Genomic DNA, 19,438 nt, shown 5'->3' with positions numbered 1-19,438 from the left:
AATGAGAAAAGTTTGCACTGTTTCCATCTTCCCCACATGGTACCGAAATCACTGTCTGTTATGGTGCAGGAAATGGTTGAAGTCAAACTGTTTTCAGTACTGATTCAAGATCTGTTGCTGACAAATGTTTGGTGTTGCAGGTTAATTTCCCAAATTCTGTAGATGTTAAGATTTTATTTTTTAAATATTAATATTTAGCCTTTCTGATTGTGTCTCCTGCATAAGCTGCAAACTGCTCCAAATGGCTTATTGAGGAGCTTTCTAAATGTTAATGATAATTTAAATGTAAGATGGCATAAGAATATAAGAATGGCCATACGGGTTCAGACCAAAGGTCCATCTAGTCCAGTAGCCTGTCTGCCGACAGCGGCCAACACCAGGTGCCCCAGAGGGGGTGGACAGAACACAATGATCAGGTGATTTGTCTCGTGCCATCCCTCTCCAGCCTCTGACACACAGAGGCCAAGGACACCATTTCTATGGCCATTTTACATTTTTCATTGCTGAGCATTTGAGCAGAAATTTGATCATTTCTTCATTTTTGTTGGATGCACTGGTGATTACTATAAGCAGGAAATTCTAGGAATTTTCATGGCTGCCTTTGTAATTATTCATTCCCCATTAAAATATTTTTTATTTTTTATTTAATTGTATAATGATAGCACTAACAAGCTCCTTTCCTGGATCATTGTACAAGGCACTGTATACACACAGCAAAAAGATTGTCGAGTACAATGATATAGGTGATGTAAACTTGCAGTATTGTCTTTTCTCTGAAGGGCACAAAATACAATCTGATCTTAAATATCTAACTTTTGCACAGCCTGCATTTTTCTTTACTCAGTTACATACTAATTACAGTAGAAAAATTATTTCATTGAATAAGAGTGAGCACTGTCTAAACAACGGTAAGCTATTTTAAAATGTCCCTTTGTTAGCAGAAGTCACGAATCCATGAGCTCAGCACACAGTGCTGCAGAGTCCCCTTGCCACATCAATTTTCCCTTATTAGATTGCCCATGACCTGTCCATAACTTTCACTAGAAACATGCGTGACAACATATTAACCTCCTTAGTCATTACATATAATGGTGTAGGTGTACCACTGGCATTTTAACACCACTGACTTTCTCAGAGCAATGAAGAAGTGTGTGAATTGGGATAGAGGAGGGGGATTATGAGAGACTGCATTAGGGAGATGCAGTGTAGGGGTAATTTGGACAGAGTGCAGTAGATGGGGGTTATTCTGGGTGACTGCACTGGAGGAAGATGCGGAGTTATTGAGGGAAGTTATTAGGGGGCTGGAGCATATGACCTATGAAGAGTGGCTGAGGGATGTGGGTTTATTTAGTCTGCAGAAGAGTGGGGGGGAGGGCGGATTTGATAGCAGCCTTCAACTCCCTGAAGGGAGGTTCCAAAGAGGATGGAGAGAGGCTGTTCTCTGTGGTGATGGATGGCAGAACAAGGAGCAATGGTCTCAAGTTGCAGTGGGGGGAGGTCTAGGTTTGATCTTAAGAAAAACTATTTCACTAGGAGGGTGGTGAAGCACTGGAATGGGTTACCTAGGGAGGGGGGTGGCATCTCCATCCCTAGAGGTTTGTAAATCCCAGTTTGACAAAACCCTGGCTGGGACGATTTAGTTGGGATTGGTCCTGCTTTGGGCAGGGGGCTGGACTCAATGACCCCTGAGGTCTCTTCCAGCCCTAGGATTCTATGAAGCGCTGACAGTGTTGGGAGGTTGTACTGGCAGATGCACTGGAAGCGGTGCTAGGATTTATATCCAGGGAGAGTTGGGGTGCAGGATGGGCCACTGGGGGCTCTCCCGGGAGCTAGGGGGGGGTCTGTCGGGGATTATCCTTGGGGTGCGGGATGGGCCGCTGGGGGCTGTCCCGGGAGCTGGGGGGGGGGTCTATCGGGGATTATCCTTGGGGGTGCGGGATGGACCACTGGGGGCTCTCCCGGGAGCTGGGGGGGGTCTGTCGGGGATTATCCTTGGGGGTGCGGGATGGGCGCTGGGGGCTCTCCCGGGAGCTGGAGGGGGGTCTGTTGGGGATTATCCTGTGGGGGTGCGGGATGGGCGCTGGGGGCTCTTCCGGGAGCTGGGGGGGGTCTGTCGGGGATTATCCTTGGGGGTGCGGGATGGGCGCTGGGGGCTCTCCCGGGAGCTGGAGGGGGGTCTGTTGGGGATTATCCTGGGGGGGTGCGGGATGGGCGCTGGGGGCTCTCCCGGGAGCTAGGGGGGGGTCTGTCGGGGATTATCCTGGGGGGTGCGGGATGGGCGCTGGGGGCTCTCCCGGGAGCTGGGGGGGTCTGTCGGGGATTATCCTGGGGGTGCGGGACGGGCGCTGGGGGCTCTCCCGGGAGCTGGGGGGGTCTGTCGGGGATTATCCTGGGGGTGCGGGACGGGCGCTGGGGGCTCTCCCGGGAGCTGGGGGGGGGTCTGTCGGGGATTATCCTGGGGGTGCGGGATGGGCGCTGGGGGCTCTCCCGGGAGCTGGGGGGGGTCTGTCGGGGATTACCCTGGGGGGTGCGGGATGGGCGCTGGGGGCTCTCCCGGGGTCTGCGGTGCCGGGTGCTTTGCACTGCCCGGGGGCTGCACCAGGGGTTGGAGCGAGGACACTGCGGGCTCTGCACCAGGTCCGGGGAGCCCGGGCGGGCCTGCCCCTTCTGGCCACCAGGTGTCGCTGTCGGGGGCGGCCGCCGCGCTGCGCTTCCCTGTGGGCCTGCGCCGGCTCCGCCTCGCCTTGGCGCGGGGGGCGGAGCCAGGAGGACGCGAGGCCGGCGGCCGGGGCAGCAGCGCTGCAGTGCGGCGGGGCGCGCGGCTCCCGGCTTCTCAGCTCCCCCCCCCTCCCCCGCCCGCCGCCATCATGGTGAAGGAGCAGTTCCGCGAGACCGACGTGGCCAAGAAAATGTGAGGAGGGGGCTGCCCGGGCACCTGTGCTGGGGGGGGTCAGACCCCGGGGGGGGGGCTGTGCCCCTTGAGGGGAGGCTGGGTGGGGGAGGGGTTCAGCTCCAGGCAGGGGGGGGGGTCAGACCCCGGGGGGGAGGGGCTGTGCCCCTTGAGGGGAGGCTGGGTGGGGGAGGGGTTCAGCTCCAGGCGGGGGGGGTCAGACCCCGGGGGGGGAGGGGCTGTGCCCCTTGAGGGGAGGCTGGGTGGGGGAGGGGTTCAGCTCCAGGCGGGGGGGGGGGGTCAGACCCCGGGGGGGAGGGGCTGTGCCCCTTGAGGGGATACTAGTGGGGGTATCTCGTCCACATTTCCTGCAAGCTGACCTCATTGGGAGTTGGTAATTGCTTTGCATGAGTATTGCTGAGAGAGGCTCTTGACTCTGTGCGCAGAGCACGTCCATGTGACAAACTTGACAGCAGGGGCCCCCAAACTTTTTCTGTTGTGCCCCCTGTTTACAAATAATGGATTCTTCCCCTCCCCTCCCCCGCACACACTCCCCAGAGCTGCAGTCCAGAGCCAGGGTTGGCACTTCTGTTGGAGGGCCTGGAGCTGGGGAGACTGAGAGAAGCTGAGCTGGGGGCAGAGTAGGTCTGGATGGCTCTCCTTTCCTGCTGGCTTGGGCTCTTCCATTCTCCTTGGAGTGCCCCACAGTTTGGGGACCACTGTAAAGTAAAAATACATAAGCATCATGATCCCTTCCACACACCCCCGCTCCCCCAATATGGAAGTATAACTTTATTGTAACTCAGATTAGCTTCTTGTATATCTTTTTTAAATCAGGTTTTGTGCTTTTTCCTATTCTAGAAGCCACATCTGCTTTGGGATGAAATCTCCAGAAGAGATGCGTCAACAGGCTCATATTCAGGTGGTTAGTAAGAATTTGTACAGCCAGGACAACCACCACTCTCCACTGCTGTATGGAGTACTGGACCACCGAATGGTAAGGATCATTGCTACTTCCTAGTTTGTATGTTTTTTTAACAGAAATATTTTTAATGTTTATGGATAGTACTGAAATAAAAACTGAATTCCACTATCTAGCCATAGAAAAGTGGTGCCTACGCAAACTTCCCCTTAAACTACATGAGCTGAGAGGAAGAAGATAGTTATGTTTCCTTGGCTCTTTTGCTGAAATTGCCAATTACAATAGTGTCTTTTGATACACGCTGCTCTTGAATTGGAATGTGATTTCTGCCATCAGGCATTTTACACTGTTGGAGAGATCAGTTAGACTCACTTTCGAAGCTGGATACAAATTACTCGCTGTGCTTTTCACATGACCACAACATATGCACCCTCTATGGGTAATCTCTGCCTTGTATCTGGAGACTTATTTGCAGCTTGTGTAGATAACGTTGTGGGTTTTAGCATGTGTTGTCATTGCTAGTATGCACTCAGGGGGATCAGGTGGGGTTGTGCAATCTGCACTGAAACCCTTGCTGGTGCATCCTAACTGCTGTTACCGAGTAATGTGGGTACATCTACACAAGCTGCAAATTATGCCATCTATAGTGTGGGCATACTTTTAGTGCCTTGTCACTATTGTAGTCTTTCCAGATGAATAAGACTGGATGAGTTAACACTACTTGCATTAGTAGGAGCAGTGCAAGATGCTCTGTTTCTGTAAGGATTGGCTATTGCGTATGATGCTTTCAGTGTGTTCTTAGCTCTTGCTGACTGACAGCAAGAGTTCAGAGTTAAAATGATCTGACATCCTTTCATGTGAGTGTACAGTGCACTGTTCACAGGAATATGAACTAATTTAAAAACAGCTGTGATAGCTTCTTTTGGCTCCCCAATTTGATAGTTGCAGCTATAATGTTTCTGTGTGTATATTTTTCAAAGGGTACAAGTGAAAAGGACCGTCCATGTGAAACCTGTGGAAAGAATCTAGCCGAGTGTTTGGGGCATTATGGCTACATTGACTTGGAGCTGCCATGTTTCCATGTTGGGTACTTTAAAGCTGTCATAGGCATCTTACAGGTAACATAATTTCCCTTAATTTCCCAGGCAGCAATTATTATACCCAGCCTAAGAAGAAGGGGGAGATGTCAGAGAAGATGAGATTTCACTTCATTTGAATTATCCCTTTGGGAACTATGAAAAAGATGGTGCTGGGTTTTTTGTTTGCTTTTTGTGTTTGTTTTTGTTTTGTTCGTTGGCAGAACACTTTGGTCAGTATTGATGTCTTTATGTTTTACATAAGTGTTCCCCTTTGATAGAATCCTCAATTGTCTAAGTACCTGATTTACAATGTTTATAGAGTAACCTCTTTTCAAGCTGCAAAGTTTCTTCAAAGTTTGTCTTTTAAGTGATGCCAATAAAAGTTATGTCTCTTTGCATGGACATATAAGTTCCTGAACTTTACTTAATCGTTAGATTTTGTCCTATTGGCCACAGTTTTCCCAATTGCTCCAGTCTGTTGGGCTGTGTCCTGTGAACTAATTGGGTTTCCCTGCTAAGGCTATGGAATTTCCTCCATAAAACTTCATGAATAACGGTTTAAGAAGAACTGTGGCGCCCCTCATTATAATTTGTCCTTAATCACATATTTATTTATTTCTAATAAAAGAATGAGGGTTGATCAGTTGTTTACATTTAAGATGATCTGCAAGACCTGTTGCCGTATCCTATTGTCCTTTGAGGAGAGGAAACAGTTTTTGGATTATCTGAAGAGGCCTGGTCTGACCTACCTACAAAAACGAGGATTGAAAAAGAAAGTCTCAGAGAAGTGCAGAAAGAAAAGCACCTGCCCCTACTGTAGCGCTTTCAATGGTGAGTGTGGACACTAGCACCCAGTTTGGATGTTAAATATCCGTTAATTGAATGTAATGAATTCTTATAATCTACTCGACTATTCTATAGTCCCCAGGTTGGGGCCGGCAGCCAGTGTTTCTGCCCCACTGCCGAAGAGAATCATGCCATTCCGCACTGCTGCCTCTGTATAAGAGGCAGGTACGTGGAGTGCCAGGTGGGAGTTGGTCCGCAAGGGTAGCCAGTTTAAAAACCAGCATGAGGTTTAAACAGTTATCCTCTTTAATTGGGTTTTACATCCCTAGTGTATATGTGAGGTTTCATATACAAGTCAATATTTGTTGTTGTTTTTGAAGCTGTATATGTCCCTAAGAAAACAAACATTTGAGGTAATCTTTTAAATTTTTTTTCATTGTATTTTGTCATCCGGAGATATAACACACTGCTATTCGTTTTGCAGAACCTCCAGTTTCTTTTTACACATACACAGAAACAGATAGTGAGAAGGTGAAATGCTCATCAAATTAGAATCTCAATCTAATGTGGATGTGCAAAAAAGCCATGCAGTTAAAAAACACACAGGAAAAACTGCCTCATCTGTGTTGTGAAGCTATCGAGAGGTTAATTGAAGTGGTGGGGGAAATTAGTTAATGTAGTGTCACTTCTGGAGTCAAATGCTCACATGCATCAGAAGTGGAAATTTGTTCTTTGGGAGATTTCTGGTTCTTTGAACTTATTCCAGCTATTGTCAGTTTTTAGTTGTGGCTTTGTTTTGTTTTCCAAATCAGTTTGTCCTCTTTCTTAACGAGTACAATAGAACAGCACAATTTGAGAGGACTAACTGTCTCGAACAGAAATGGTTATAATGTCTTCTACTATTAGGCCACTAGCTCAAATCCATTCTAGGTTGGTAAAGAGCAAAAGCTACTCTCTGAATGACTTGTGAGTGAAACAAGTTTGCACTGTGGGTCCAGTCCCTAGTGCAAGAGCATGTATGTTGCAAAAATCCCTACCACTCTTGAGGAGAGGTGAAATGGACACACAGAGTGAGCCACCATTTCATCCTCAGAAGTAGTCCAAGTGAAGGTGAGATCCACTGACGAGGCAACATTGGGAAACAGTCATAACTGCAGCTCCTCTTTCCACGAAGAGAGTAACTTGGTATCTAAAGGTCACCAGAGCCAGCGCCTTCTCCCTAACGCTGTGTTTATGGGGAAATTATTTTTAAAAAAATTTAGAAGAGCTCAAAAATTGATTTTTTTTCTAACAAAAATTATCTTGCAGGTACTGTAAAGAAGTGTGGGTTATTGAAGATAATCCATGAGAAGTACAAGACCAATAAGAAAGTGGTGGATCCAATAGTATCCAGTTTCCTGCAGTCCTTTGAAACTGCCATAGAACACAACAAAGAAGTGGAATCCTTGCTGGGGAGAGCTCAGGTAAATGAGTGTATCTGCCAGTGCTTGAATTCTGCTAATATTGATGCATATATTTCTGAATGCTGAGCTAAAGTATTTTGTATAGAGGGTAAAGGACTGGTGCTGGTTTAGCCTTTAAATACATGGAGAGGAGAATCTGAACAAGTTATTATATGGTTTCTGCAAGGAGCAGCATCTTTACCTAGTCAGGTTATTGTGGGACACAGTCTTCTGCATTCAAAGGACAGGGATGCTCTAATCAGTGGCTGTCAGTGAACAAATCTTAGTGAGGAAATCATGGTGATGGCAAGGGGACAAAAAATTTAGGCTCCCGGAGACAGTTTCCTTGAGTAACTGTCTTGAATATTTATAATACTCATAAACCCTATCTGTGATTGGAAGAGCTAACAACTGGGTGGGAGGAAATGACCCAAGTATAATACAGATTGGACCTGGCAGCCGTGGGACCTGACTGGTCCTTGACAAGGAAGTTTGCTGGACCAGGAGAGGTCTGGGATGCAGGAGGTGTCAGTCTCCCCACTAGGCTCCTCTCTCTAGCCTCCTCTTCTAGCCTTCTGGCCCCACAAGCTGCAGCCAGCCCCCACCACAACTCCCAGTGGCCCCACTGGTTTCCCTGCCCTGCCAGGTGCAGCCTCTGCTGCCCCGTTTTGATGCTCTTCATATGCTGGGCACTAGTGTCCACAGATGTTGCCGGACCAGAGAGTCCTGGACCACAGAGGTTCAACCTGTACTGGAATATATAGTTTTTGGTGCTTTGCTGTGGTTGGCATTGTATGGGGTTTTCCCCTGTGGTCTTAATGGGTCAGTCAGTTCTCAGTAGAGATATTTGGAAAATGCAAGTAGAAGACATTGTGATGCAGAATGTAAGCATCTCTCTTCAGTGATAATAAATCAACTTTACAAAAGACAGTCACTGTTTGTAAGCTTTGTGTTAATTAATTAATCTGAAATATGTTAGCAATATAGTCTTCCTTCAGGAAAAATACTTAACATTTTTTTAAAAAACAAATTGCTAAACATAATGAAAGAATATAGTGCTGTAATCCATGTGAACTCTAATTATTAAAATGGGTGGTCATTACACATTACTGCAGGTATGTTGCAAGCTGACTGCATTGCTTTGGCAAGTAATTAAGAAATGCTCATATTGCTGTAGAAAGCAGACTTCTGTAACAATTAATCTGTATAGACAGAAACCTAGTGCAAGAGGAGAAGCTTAAGGGAAAGAATCAACAAGCCATATTTGCTGGGACCGCTGAAATTTGGTTTTGTTTGCATTCATAAAGTCTTCCTCTATGTATGGTTTTGGTTTTTTAAATGTTTTTTTCACTTGTACAATTAGTAGTCGAGTGACAAGTGAAATAAACATTAGTAAGATACAGGCGAACCCCATGCTTATGTAACCCTTCTGCCAGGCCGAGTAAATAGCAGCAAGGGCCGGGTTCAGTATCTAGGGGTCTCCTCCCAACAAGGTAATACAACACCGGCTCAAGCCCCCACCCAGTGACCTGGGAAATCTTACATACACCTGAGGTCTCTTTGCACCACTTGCCACAGTTCACCACCAGATGTCAGAATAAAGTTTACCCTGACCCCGCTTACACTTACAACCTAATTGGTTCCTGGAGAACCATCGTAAGTCAAGCCATCGTAAGTTGAACCCTTATTTCCCATAGGCGCAATGTTATAAATGGCGATTCCGTTCCTGGAAACCCATTTCATACCCTAAAAATACAACCAGGCGGAGCACTACTGTAACAGAGCCAGCCACAGCTCCCAGCCCCACCCACTGCGATTCCCATGAGTCCATGTGGCGGGAGAAACAGTTGCCCACTTTGCCTCCTGGGAATTGAAGTTCCCAGCATACCAGGTTTGAGAGGCCACGCTGGGGTGGAGCAGGGCGGTCTCCAAGGATGTCGCACAAATGTCCCAGGCCTGCAGCAGCGCTGATTGGTACCCCGGGGCAAGGCACTGGCCTGGCGGGGTGCCAGTCCAAACGCCACCCGCTGCTGGCTGGTACTGCTGCTGACGCATGGAGTCTGCGTCATATGCCGTCATAAATGCGGAGGGTCGTAAGTCGAGTGGTCGTAAGTCGGGGGTTGCCTGTATAGCCAAAAGTGAGCTGTTACTCCCTTGGAGGTCGTTATAACTGTTTTCATTGAATTTTGCAGGAGAACTTGACTCCTTTAGTGGTATTAAACCTCTTTAAAAGAATCCCAGCAGAAGATATCCCTCTGCTTCTGATGAACCCAGAAGCAGGAAAGCCTTCCGATTTGATCCTGACACGACTGCTGGTACCTCCATTGTGCATCCGACCCTCTGTTGTGAGTGACTTGAAATCTGGCACCAATGAAGATGACTTGACAATGAAGCTTACAGAGATAATTTTTCTCAATGATGTAATCAAAAAGGTGAGTCACTCTGCCTGCCTGAAGCTGCTGCTGCTGCTTTTCAAAAATCTATATGTATTTTAGAGTTTGTGAATCTGTGAGTGTCTGTCTACAAGACCGTTTAGGAGACATTCTTGAGCAAATGGAAAGAGCCAAGACGACCAAATTTGGTGTGCTGCTTCCTCTTATCCAAACTTAAAGCAAGATCAGGGTTTGATTGTGCTAGGAAAATGGAAAGTGCCTGGAAAGGGATTGTTTTCTATAACATGGAAAAGGAGGGTGCTGATCAGAAGGACAGCGATACTGCCGAGTGACTACTGGGAACAGTTTTATACTGCTGAGTGATGATTGGAGGCAGCTGCACCAGCAGGAGAGTGTCCAGCTGGGGACAGGCCACTGGTAAGTGATCCCCCTGCTCCACACAGTGCTGGAAGGAGGGGGGAAGTCCCCCTCAGCCCACATACTGTGGCCCCACTTCAGGACCACCTCCAGGGCCAGGCAATGGAAGCCAGACCCCATCCAGGTGATTCCCTCCTCTCCCCCCAAAGAGAGACCAGGAACTCTCCCTCTCCCTCCATGAAGCCCAGACCAGCTTCAGCATAGGGGGCACAGCTAGAGACTAGGGCCAGTCTCCAAACCCCCTGTCCCCAGACAGGTGGGCTGGGACTGGGCCTTACCCCCCGAGACCAGCTGCACAGCAGGGAGTAGGGGAGGAGCATCTGGAGGCTGGGGCTGGCCCACACAGTCCTGCTCCCCCCGCTCCGAACAAGCTGGAGATCGAGGTGAGCCACCTACTGGAGAGTGCAGCCCTGGCCCCCCTGGAGAAGCCACTGGGTGGGGACTGCACCCTTGGCTCCTCTGCCAGATCAGAACCACCCTTGCCGCCACATGTGGCCCCGGTAAGCTCCTCTGGCCTCCCACCCCCTGCCCGGACTTCAGCACCCCCCTACCTTCTGTCCACACTCCTGCACCCCACCTTCTTTTTACTGTAGAAAAAGAAGAGCTGCAAATACTGTCTGCAAACAAGTTCTGTCTGTTTGAATCACCTTCCTTCTTTAATACAAACTCTTTTCCCTTCACTATTGAAAAATACACTTGTTTAAATAAAGCATGTATATTTTCCAAACAAACCCCAAAACCCATTACTTCTCTTAAAGACCAAAGCAATGCCAGGTACATCTGCTAGTAAATAAAACAATGTATTCGACTTGGGAGGAGGGATGGAATTGATTTTGCTTGTTGCTGCTGGGCCTAGTGTTGCATTGACTTCAGTGTAAGAGTCAGCTGTGGTATCTGGTCCTATGCAAAATGGCATAGGAATGCTGGACTCGGATGGTGCTGTCTATTTGGCTCTTGGTGTCAGACCACTATGTTAGAGACCTGCTAAACATGGACTAGACTAATTCTTGTTCTTAAGTATTTTTCAGTTTCAGTGTAGATTACACTACATTTCTCATGTTTTGAGATGTCTTTTGTGCTTGATGGTAGCACAAGCATATAATTAAGATTCATAAGCCCAGAAATTCTCTCACTCATCTCATTTCTTATTGTATATCCCTTTGTGTCTCTTTGCCAGAAGGCTCTTCCAACTTCTCTTTTTATGTTTAGAGGCACCTGTCTTTTCCCTCTTACTCTACCCTATCACTCATTCGTAAGAATTCAGATCTGTTACCATTCTTCCTTCATCAAGGACTGAAAGGGATGCTAGAGCTAGAAGTCTGTTGCTTTGCTGGAAGGTCTGTTGTGAATTGGGCAGTATTCTTTTGACTCCAAACCAGTTCTTCCCAAATGAGAGAAGCTCATATCTCCTTCTCATCTCTCTTTATACTCTTCCAGGTGGTCTTAAAATCCTACCCAATATGAACAGCTTATTGGGCTTGTAGAATTTCACCAATTTAATTTTTTTAAACTGCTGCAATATATTACCTGATTTCTTTTTGGATTAAACCAGATTTACTTGGTTTAGTTTAAATTGATTAGGCCCGGGTTTAAGCTAAATAGAAATGTAATTTAGCCCAGTGAAATGAAACCTGTCAAGAAAACTGCACAAAGTCAGTCAGTACCCATTGAAATAAAAGGGGCACTTCACAGTTCAGAGCTATTGTTTCCACTCTCTGAAAACTCAGACATTGGTTGTATTCAGGTCATGCTTTCAAGGTTGTATTTGAAATGATTACAGCTAGAATGGTTTTTAAACAAAAACGTAAATCGGAGAACAATTTAATTCTCAATGCAATTGGAGAGATTTGTTTACCATACGTCCCCCAGAAACTAGCCCTTTGTATGTCCTATTTTTCTCCCATCATGGGAAATGGTGCTCTATAGCAGTGGCTCTCAACGTGGGTCATATGGCTCCTCAGGGGGCCACATGGAAAAAACCAGAACATTAGCGGGCCACAGTAAGTTTCTGAGGGGGCCACCCAAACTTAACTGCCAGGTGTATGATGAATGAGGCTCAGAAGGGGACCATGAGCAAAAAAAGGTTGAGAATCACTGCTCTAGAGCATGTGTGCTCTTCCCTGGGAAATAGAGAAATTAGTACTGGCTTAACCTGTTGTTTTGTCTTAATTCATGCTACAGAAATGCAGGAGTGAAACTTTGAACGATGATCTTCATCTAGAAGAGTGCGAAATACAGTGTAATTTTGTATGCGACCTCTCTGCTAAATTAGTCATGTTTAATGAATTGTAATGTGTTTCCACAGCATGCTGTTTGCATTACACATTCAAAGTATTAAAATGGTCAGATAATCAAACAGGCACAAATCCTTTAGTTCGTCATTAATCAGAAGCTGGCCTTGCCAGAAGGAAAATGTGTTTTGCCGGGTTCTGTTGTGTTACATCCATGCAACCTTATGCATGAACAGAATGTGGCCCGTTATTACTTATGGTGAGGGTACCAATGTCTTGTTGCTTTTGCAGCTTAAGGTGGTGCGAATCTTTCTGAAAAATGTATTCAATGCCAATTTTGTGTGTCGCTACATTTGTTTTCTGAAATGGGTAACTGTCTTGTTTAGCATAGGATATCGGGAGCCAAAACACAGATGATAATGGAAGACTGGGACTTCCTACAGCTACAGTGTGCCCTGTACATTAACAGTGAGCTTTCTGGAATTCCTCTTAATATGGCACCCAAGAAATGGACCCGAGGTTTTGTTCAAAGACTGAAAGGGAAGCAAGGTATGTTGAAACTGTTCCTTTTCCACCTCCCAATTTTTTTTTATTTTTTTTTTAAGCCAAAACCTTTTCCACTGCATGGTGGTCAGAGCAGTGTTGGCAGATGAAATTAGCAGTGTTTCCCTATATGATGTGCCTACTATGCTGTATTAACACTTTGTTGTCCCAAATGTCATTTTATACGGTATCATTTTCCCCAACTAGCTTTAATTTGCTTTGTTAGGTCGGTTTAGAGGCAATCTGTCTGGAAAGCGAGTGGACTTCTCAGGCAGAACTGTCATTTCCCCTGACCCCAACTTACGAATAGACGAAGTTGCTGTGCCTGTTCACGTTGCCAAAATTTTAACATTCCCTGAAAAAGTAAGTAGTGTAAAACTGAAATTCTTTTCATGCATGTTTCTCCAGATACCTACATTGTTCATTGTGCAGTTCAAATCACTGGAGAGAAAGGGAATCAATAGAGTGTGTACTGGGAAAGAATGTCATATAGTTTCAGGTGCTCAGTGCCTTTAGCACCAGAAGGTCATAGAGGCATAGATTCATTGTCCATTGTAAAGCTGATTTGTTTCACAGAGCAAGGCAGAGGGGATGTTTGTTGCAGACTATAAGGAGGGAGGCATGAAGGGACAGTCATGGAAAAACAACCAAGTCAGTTTTGTCCAATCTGTTAGAAATTTTGCATGACTTCACATTACAGTGTGTCTGTGATTTTATACTTTGTTCCTAATAGATTAAAATACAGAAGACATAATTTATCTGTGATCCTGTCTGCACTTTGTTTTCTCATTGCTTTGATTGTGTAGCATAAAACAGACCAGCTGTACAATGAGGATGTCAGCTTTGCTAATGGAAACTGTGTTCGCATTTAACATAGATCTCAGCATTTTAGAAAGCTTCTGAAGCTTCCCTCTATTTGTGAATTTGGCCAGCAAGTTATTCATTCCAATTCAGTCAATAGTCTTTCCTCCATAAGGTCAAAATTGGCTTGTATTTTTCTTCTTTTCATGTCCCTTCAGGAGCTTAAAATATGGGGGGGCAATCAGTATAGAAATGGAAGTTAAACCAAAAAATCCCAAAGTACAAACCCAAGGAATAGCAAGTGGCGGTAAAATGTTTTGCTTGTTTCTAACTGATACCTTTTATGCTGCAGGTGAACAAAGCTAACCTAAATTTTATGAGGAAACTTGTACGGAACGGTCCTGAAGTTCACCCTGGTGCCAATTTCATTCAGCAGAGGCACACGCAAATGAAAAGGTACTTATCTGTAAAGGTTCACTTGCCACCTACCACTGCTACCTGGTAGGTCTCACTGCTGAACTGAAACCAGCAGATTATTCACCATAGGGACTTCTTTGAAGTTTTTGGTTTGTCATCTTTGGTAACAAATAAAACAATATTCCATGACCTAAGGATAGCTTGTAGAAGCAAATGTGAACATAGATAAGCTCTCCTATTTAGAACATTTTGATAGGCATAGATTTCAGTGTTCTTGTTAGCAAGCAATTTGTGGATGACATAGGCCTGTTCCCTGGGAACTTAAAACTAATTTTTTTCTTTAAAACATTGATTTTCATGGATGTGCTGTCTTTGGTGACGGATCCACCTTGACCGTGGGGAATAATGATGTAGTTATTTGCTAATGGATTATGTAACTCTGCTGTATCTTTGTTATTCAACTGACCTCAGTCTTAATCTAAAACTTGCGTGAAAGACATTACCTCTCAGTTCTGCTCGACGACAGACACTCTGTTAATATTTAATAAACTTGTAGAATGCATGTCTGCTTCAAAGTGACTGTCACTGGAGGCTTTTTAACAAATCAGAGTATAAGAAATCCTCTTTGTCTGTTTTTCTGGGTTTCCTTTTTCCATGGGATTTTGGCTCTCTTGTTGTGTTTTTATATAAGGTTTTTGAAATATGGAAACCGTGAGAAGATGGCTCAGGAGCTCAAGTATGGTGACATAGTAGAGAGACATCTCATAGATGGGGATATAGTTCTGTTCAACCGACAGCCCTCTCTGCACAAGCTAAGCATAATGGCTCACATAGTGAGTATCCGCACAGCCTGGCTAACTCGCAACTTTAACCTTTGGTGGTTTAGTTTTATTTGTTAATCTCTCGGCCAAACTGTTTTTTTGGCCCCCTTCATCTTAGAGCAACATTACATGAGTAGTCTTGTTCAAATTCCACTGACTTACATTGGTGTATGCATGCAGCATAGAAGTAGATGTAAAAGTAACAACATTTGTAGCATTAGTAAGAGCTCTGATACCTAAGAATATGATGCATTTTGTACTTTGCAAGCACAAGGTTAAGGGGTTAGTAAGTAAATTCACTTGGTGAGCCTCCATCAGTTTCTGTGTAAATTAAAGTAAATAATTAGATGTAGCATTTTAAGAGTCTTCATATTTAAGAAAAAGTAAAAGTATCATTTGCGAAGAAAACCCACTCAAAACTTGCAGATTCTGGAACTTTCTGAATCTCAGTGTGGTTCATGGTCTTTGTGGCATCATTTTTTCATCTCTTGCAGGCTAGAGTAAAGCCCCACAGGACCTTCAGGTTTAACGAATGTGTCTGCACACCATACAATGCTGATTTTGATGGAGATGAAATGAACCTTCATCTTCCTCAAACGGAGGAGGCCAAAGCAGAAGCATTGATTCTGATGGGGGTAAATGGAGTATTTTACTTCTGGCTTGTGGTAATGTGAGCTTGCATTTCTGAATGAAAAAACACCTTGTATTTTTGAGTTGCCCATGAGATCTGCATTCTTTGGGTAGGCCTTTGGACTGCTTCAGGAGACCAATGCTCTATTCTGCAGCTAACTAGTTATTTGGGACTAATGCTATGGCATGGAAAACTTTCAGAAACCAAGGGGATTTTAAACAGAAGTAGACGCATCATTGTGATAACTACTTAAAAAAAACCCACATTTGCAGAGACTATTAAGCTGCGTGCCTTCCTGTAGTGACAGACTGCAGAAACAAAGGGCTTTTGCTTTGGGATCTATGGTATTTTACTTTCTGCCACATCATCTAATCTCCCCTCCAACTGACAGGGCAACAGTGGAGCACTGAGTTCTCTTTTCAAAAGTAGGTTGGGACATTGCATCCATAGTGTAGATGTGACCTACAGCAGTGCCATAGTATGTTGTCGTAAACCCACAGTGTAGATGCAGACCGTAGCAGTGAGGGAAGGTTTTCAATCGCTGTCGGAACACCATATTCCTGAGTGCCAGTAGCTAGGTTAATGGAAGCATTCTTCCATAGATTTATCTGTCTCCATACTGGGGGTTAGATTGGTATAGCTATGATACTCCGGTGTGGATTTTTCATCCCAAGGGCTGTTGATATCTCGACCAAATTTTGAGTGTAGACCAGACTTTAGGAGGCTATTGAGTTACATGTAAAGGAGTGGCAATTGTGTCAGGGAAGTCTCATGCTGTACCCTGATACTGGCTCCAATTATAAGGGAGATCACTGGCAATTATTTCACTTCCAGACTAGCAATTACTCGTGGGAGGCGTTTGAAGGTATAGTAGATCTCCCATATATCCTGGCTGTCAAGACTACAGCCATACAGGGTGCAGATCAGAGTTAAGAAGTGAGGTGGTAGCTAAGGTAGCCACTTAATGAAACAGATTAATGATGGGGTCACCAAACTCACAACTTTATAAGGAATACCTGCAATACTATCCCTTGTATTTGTAACTTGACTAACTCACTTCAACCAATACATCAGTAGAAACTATTCCTCTCTTTCTGACCAAAGGTCTGTTACAATCCTACTCAACAGTCTTGCTAAACAGCCATGTGTCATAGGTTTGTTATTAATGTCACTATGAGGTTTTACTTGTGTCCTTGGGAATCTACCTTTCTAGCATCAGTTAATTCCACCACAAATGATTGAGAAGTAAACTTCCAGACATGCTACATTTGGGTGCCATTTTTCTTTTATGAGTAAAACTTGTTTTACTGAGCACACAACTTGTAAAGGTGTACATACCTTCAGTCTTTCCCAAAGCTAATCCATATCTTAGATGTGTATTGGCTGTAGGGATATGAAAGGAATCTCTGGTTATACACCCTCGAGTTCACAGATTTGTGCTACATACTAGAGCAGTGTTTCCCAATTTAATTTGGCCACGGAACCCTTTTAAACTGAGAAGAATTCCGAGGAATCCCTACAGCTGGGGGAGGGGAGGAATTTATCAAGCAAAACCCCCACCCACCACCAGAGAAACCTGGGTTTTCATCTGTCTCTTTGGGGAGGAGGCGGGGGAGCAGTAAAGTTCTCGTGGAACCCTTACTTGCACTTTTTAGAGCACCATTTGGGAAACACCGTGCTAGAGTAAATGCTAACGTTAAACTATGTGAGTGGCCCTTTTCTTGAAAGTTCTGTATAGCAATGTTAATGTATATTAAGTTAATCTTTTCCACAGAATATTTCAAGTAATACTTAATTTTCTTTCCTACATTCTGCAGACCAAAGCAAACTTGGTAACACCAAGAAATGGAGAGCCTCTGATTGCTGCTATTCAAGATTTTCTTACAGGTAAGTATGTAAAGGTCATTTTAGAAATGTGTAGGTATGACTTACACACTTTTTTTAAAAAATCAGTAATGTCCCATAAAAACAAGGAAGAGTTCTGTGACACTTTACAAACTAACAGATGTATTTGGGCATAAGCTTTCATTGGCAAAACCCCATTTTGTCAGATGTGCAATGAATAATGTCCCATGTTAATCTATAAATCTGTTTTTTTCACAAATCAAATTACCTAAATAAACACAGCAAGTGTTTTAAAACCTATAAATCTGAAAATCATTCCTTCACCCATGATGAGAGTGTACCTGTCTGAAGCCCCTTCACAGTTTTTGAGGTTTTGCAACCCAATTTTCAACTTGTAAAAATGTTTTTTTGTCCTCTTGCAAGACCTATTAAAATGGATTCCCCAGCTAAATTGCAATTCAATTGATCTACACCGTGTTTTTCAGTTATGATCTGACATCAGAGAGTTACTTGTAATAATAGTAGGGTTAAAAAAAGTTGATGGTGTCACTTATGTGTCTAGAAGGTTACTTAATGTTATAGAAAATGCTTAGTGGATTTATCTGTGGCCAGAGACCTAATAAAGAAGAGGATGTTTGATAGCAGTTGTCAGTATGGCCTTTTAGAATTTAAATGTCCTCTGGATCAGTTGGATAACTAGTGGTCAGAATATCGCTCAACATGCAGTCCTTTTTAAATTCCACTTGAGCCTGACAGGTTAATCTTTTTTGCCTTTTAGGTGCCTATCTTCTCACACTAAAAGACACCTTCTTTGACCGTGCCAAGGCCTGTCAAATTATTGCTTCTATCCTGGTTGGCAAGGATGAGAAGATTAAAGTTCGCCTTCCACACCCAGCAATCTTAAAGGTTTGTGATCCTATGGGGTTTTTTAACTGTTGCAAAGAAGTTTGTCCATGATTTCTATTGGATTTAGTGCAGGGCCAGGCAAAATGCAGTCCGCAGGCCAGCTCCCTGCCTTCCCTGCTCCTCAAGCTGCTCAGAAAAGCTGGCTGCGGGACCCAGTTTCTGAACAGCTGCTAGCCTGGTGGGGGAGGAGGGCACAAAGCCCAGCATAATCATGCAGCTCCCATTGACCAGAAACGGGCCAATGGGAGCTGCCTGTTGGAAGAACAGGCAGCAGGCAAGTTACCTCTCCCTGCCCCTCCCTTTGGACTCGCAGCTGTTCCGATGCACATCACACACAGCGGCTGCTCTGAGCAACCTTCCAGAGTATGGAAGGCAGAGAACCTGCTGGGCTGCTGACTGGGAGTTGCTCAGGTAAGTGTCTCCCAGCCAGAGCCTGCCTCTACCACCCCAATCTTCCGCCCTGCCTCCCCCCAGTCTTCTGCCCTGGCCATCCTGCAGCTTTACCCGTTCCCAGACCTTGCACCTCAATCCCCTTCTCTGGTCACAACCCTCTTCTGCCCTGGGTCACAACCCAAACCCTTGTGTCCCCTCCTGTACCCCAATCCCCTGTCCCAGGTGAGAACCCGTTCCTTCACCCAGATTTCTTCCCAGACCCAACACCCTCTCCTGCACCCCAGTTCCTTGCCCCAAGCTCCCTTCTGCATCCAATCTCCATCTCAGACCCTGTATCTCTTCCATTAATATCATGAAAGAGTGACCCTTTATCACTTACCAAATTCTTGTAATGCCCCCCCATCAAACATTATTGCCCACCCCTGCTATAGTGCATACTTGACCCATTCAGCAGCCACCAAAAGGCAATTCTGGGGACATGTCCAGTTCAGACTGACCAACAGGAGCAGATCACTGAGGCAAGTGCTGTTTTAGGGGTGATTGGGGTCCTCAGGAGACGAGGACCCCAAAGCATGGGCGCCATGGGGAAAAGGCATCACAGTCTGGGAGGACATGTGGCCTGGTGGAATGTGGTGGAGAACAGGGAATGGATAGGTAACAGCAGGTGAAATGTCAACTGGAAGAGGACACTCCAGAGCTGGGGGAGAGCTATTTCCTGGACTCACCAGCAGGAGATGCCATGGCAGTGAGTCTCAACTTGTTAGAGCTGCATATTGGAGCGTTAGAACTTGAATGGAGTATCTGGTGCTGATGCTTTAGCTGCTGCCACCTGCATTGGGGCCCTGTGCGTTCAGCACGAATGGCTTGATGAGAAGGAATTCGATCCTCCACTTTCCCATTAAATCTTCTGCCTCCTTCCTG

General features: G+C 45.2%; 1 protein-coding gene across 2 annotated transcripts in view; it reads left to right on the top strand.

Annotated features, from left to right (window-relative positions):
• The first annotated feature begins 2,776 nt into the window (after positions 1-2,776).
• The window catches only part of POLR3A (RNA polymerase III subunit A), a 55,954-nt gene continuing 39,292 nt past the window's right edge, over positions 2,777-19,438 (top strand). For both annotated transcript variants that reach the window (XM_075934729.1, XM_075934728.1), the window contains exons 1-13: positions 2,777-2,911; positions 3,752-3,887; positions 4,793-4,930; positions 5,551-5,722; positions 6,986-7,140; positions 9,312-9,551; positions 12,547-12,709; positions 12,930-13,066; positions 13,857-13,960; positions 14,613-14,754; positions 15,237-15,377; positions 17,191-17,260; positions 17,997-18,124. In XM_075934729.1, the coding sequence (XP_075790844.1) occupies positions 2,868-2,911; positions 3,752-3,887; positions 4,793-4,930; positions 5,551-5,722; positions 6,986-7,140; positions 9,312-9,551; positions 12,547-12,709; positions 12,930-13,066; positions 13,857-13,960; positions 14,613-14,754; positions 15,237-15,377; positions 17,191-17,260; positions 17,997-18,124 (1,770 nt within the window). In that variant the 5' untranslated portion in view covers positions 2,777-2,867. The remainder of the gene's footprint in view (positions 2,912-3,751; positions 3,888-4,792; positions 4,931-5,550; positions 5,723-6,985; positions 7,141-9,311; positions 9,552-12,546; positions 12,710-12,929; positions 13,067-13,856; positions 13,961-14,612; positions 14,755-15,236; positions 15,378-17,190; positions 17,261-17,996; positions 18,125-19,438) is intronic.

The sequence above is a fragment of the Pelodiscus sinensis genome, chromosome 8, assembly GCF_049634645.1.
Source record: "Pelodiscus sinensis isolate JC-2024 chromosome 8, ASM4963464v1, whole genome shotgun sequence".
Taxonomy (NCBI): domain Eukaryota; kingdom Metazoa; phylum Chordata; order Testudines; family Trionychidae; genus Pelodiscus; species Pelodiscus sinensis.
The sequence above is the reverse complement of the archived record's forward strand: the minus strand, read 5'-3'. Positions and strand labels throughout refer to the sequence as shown.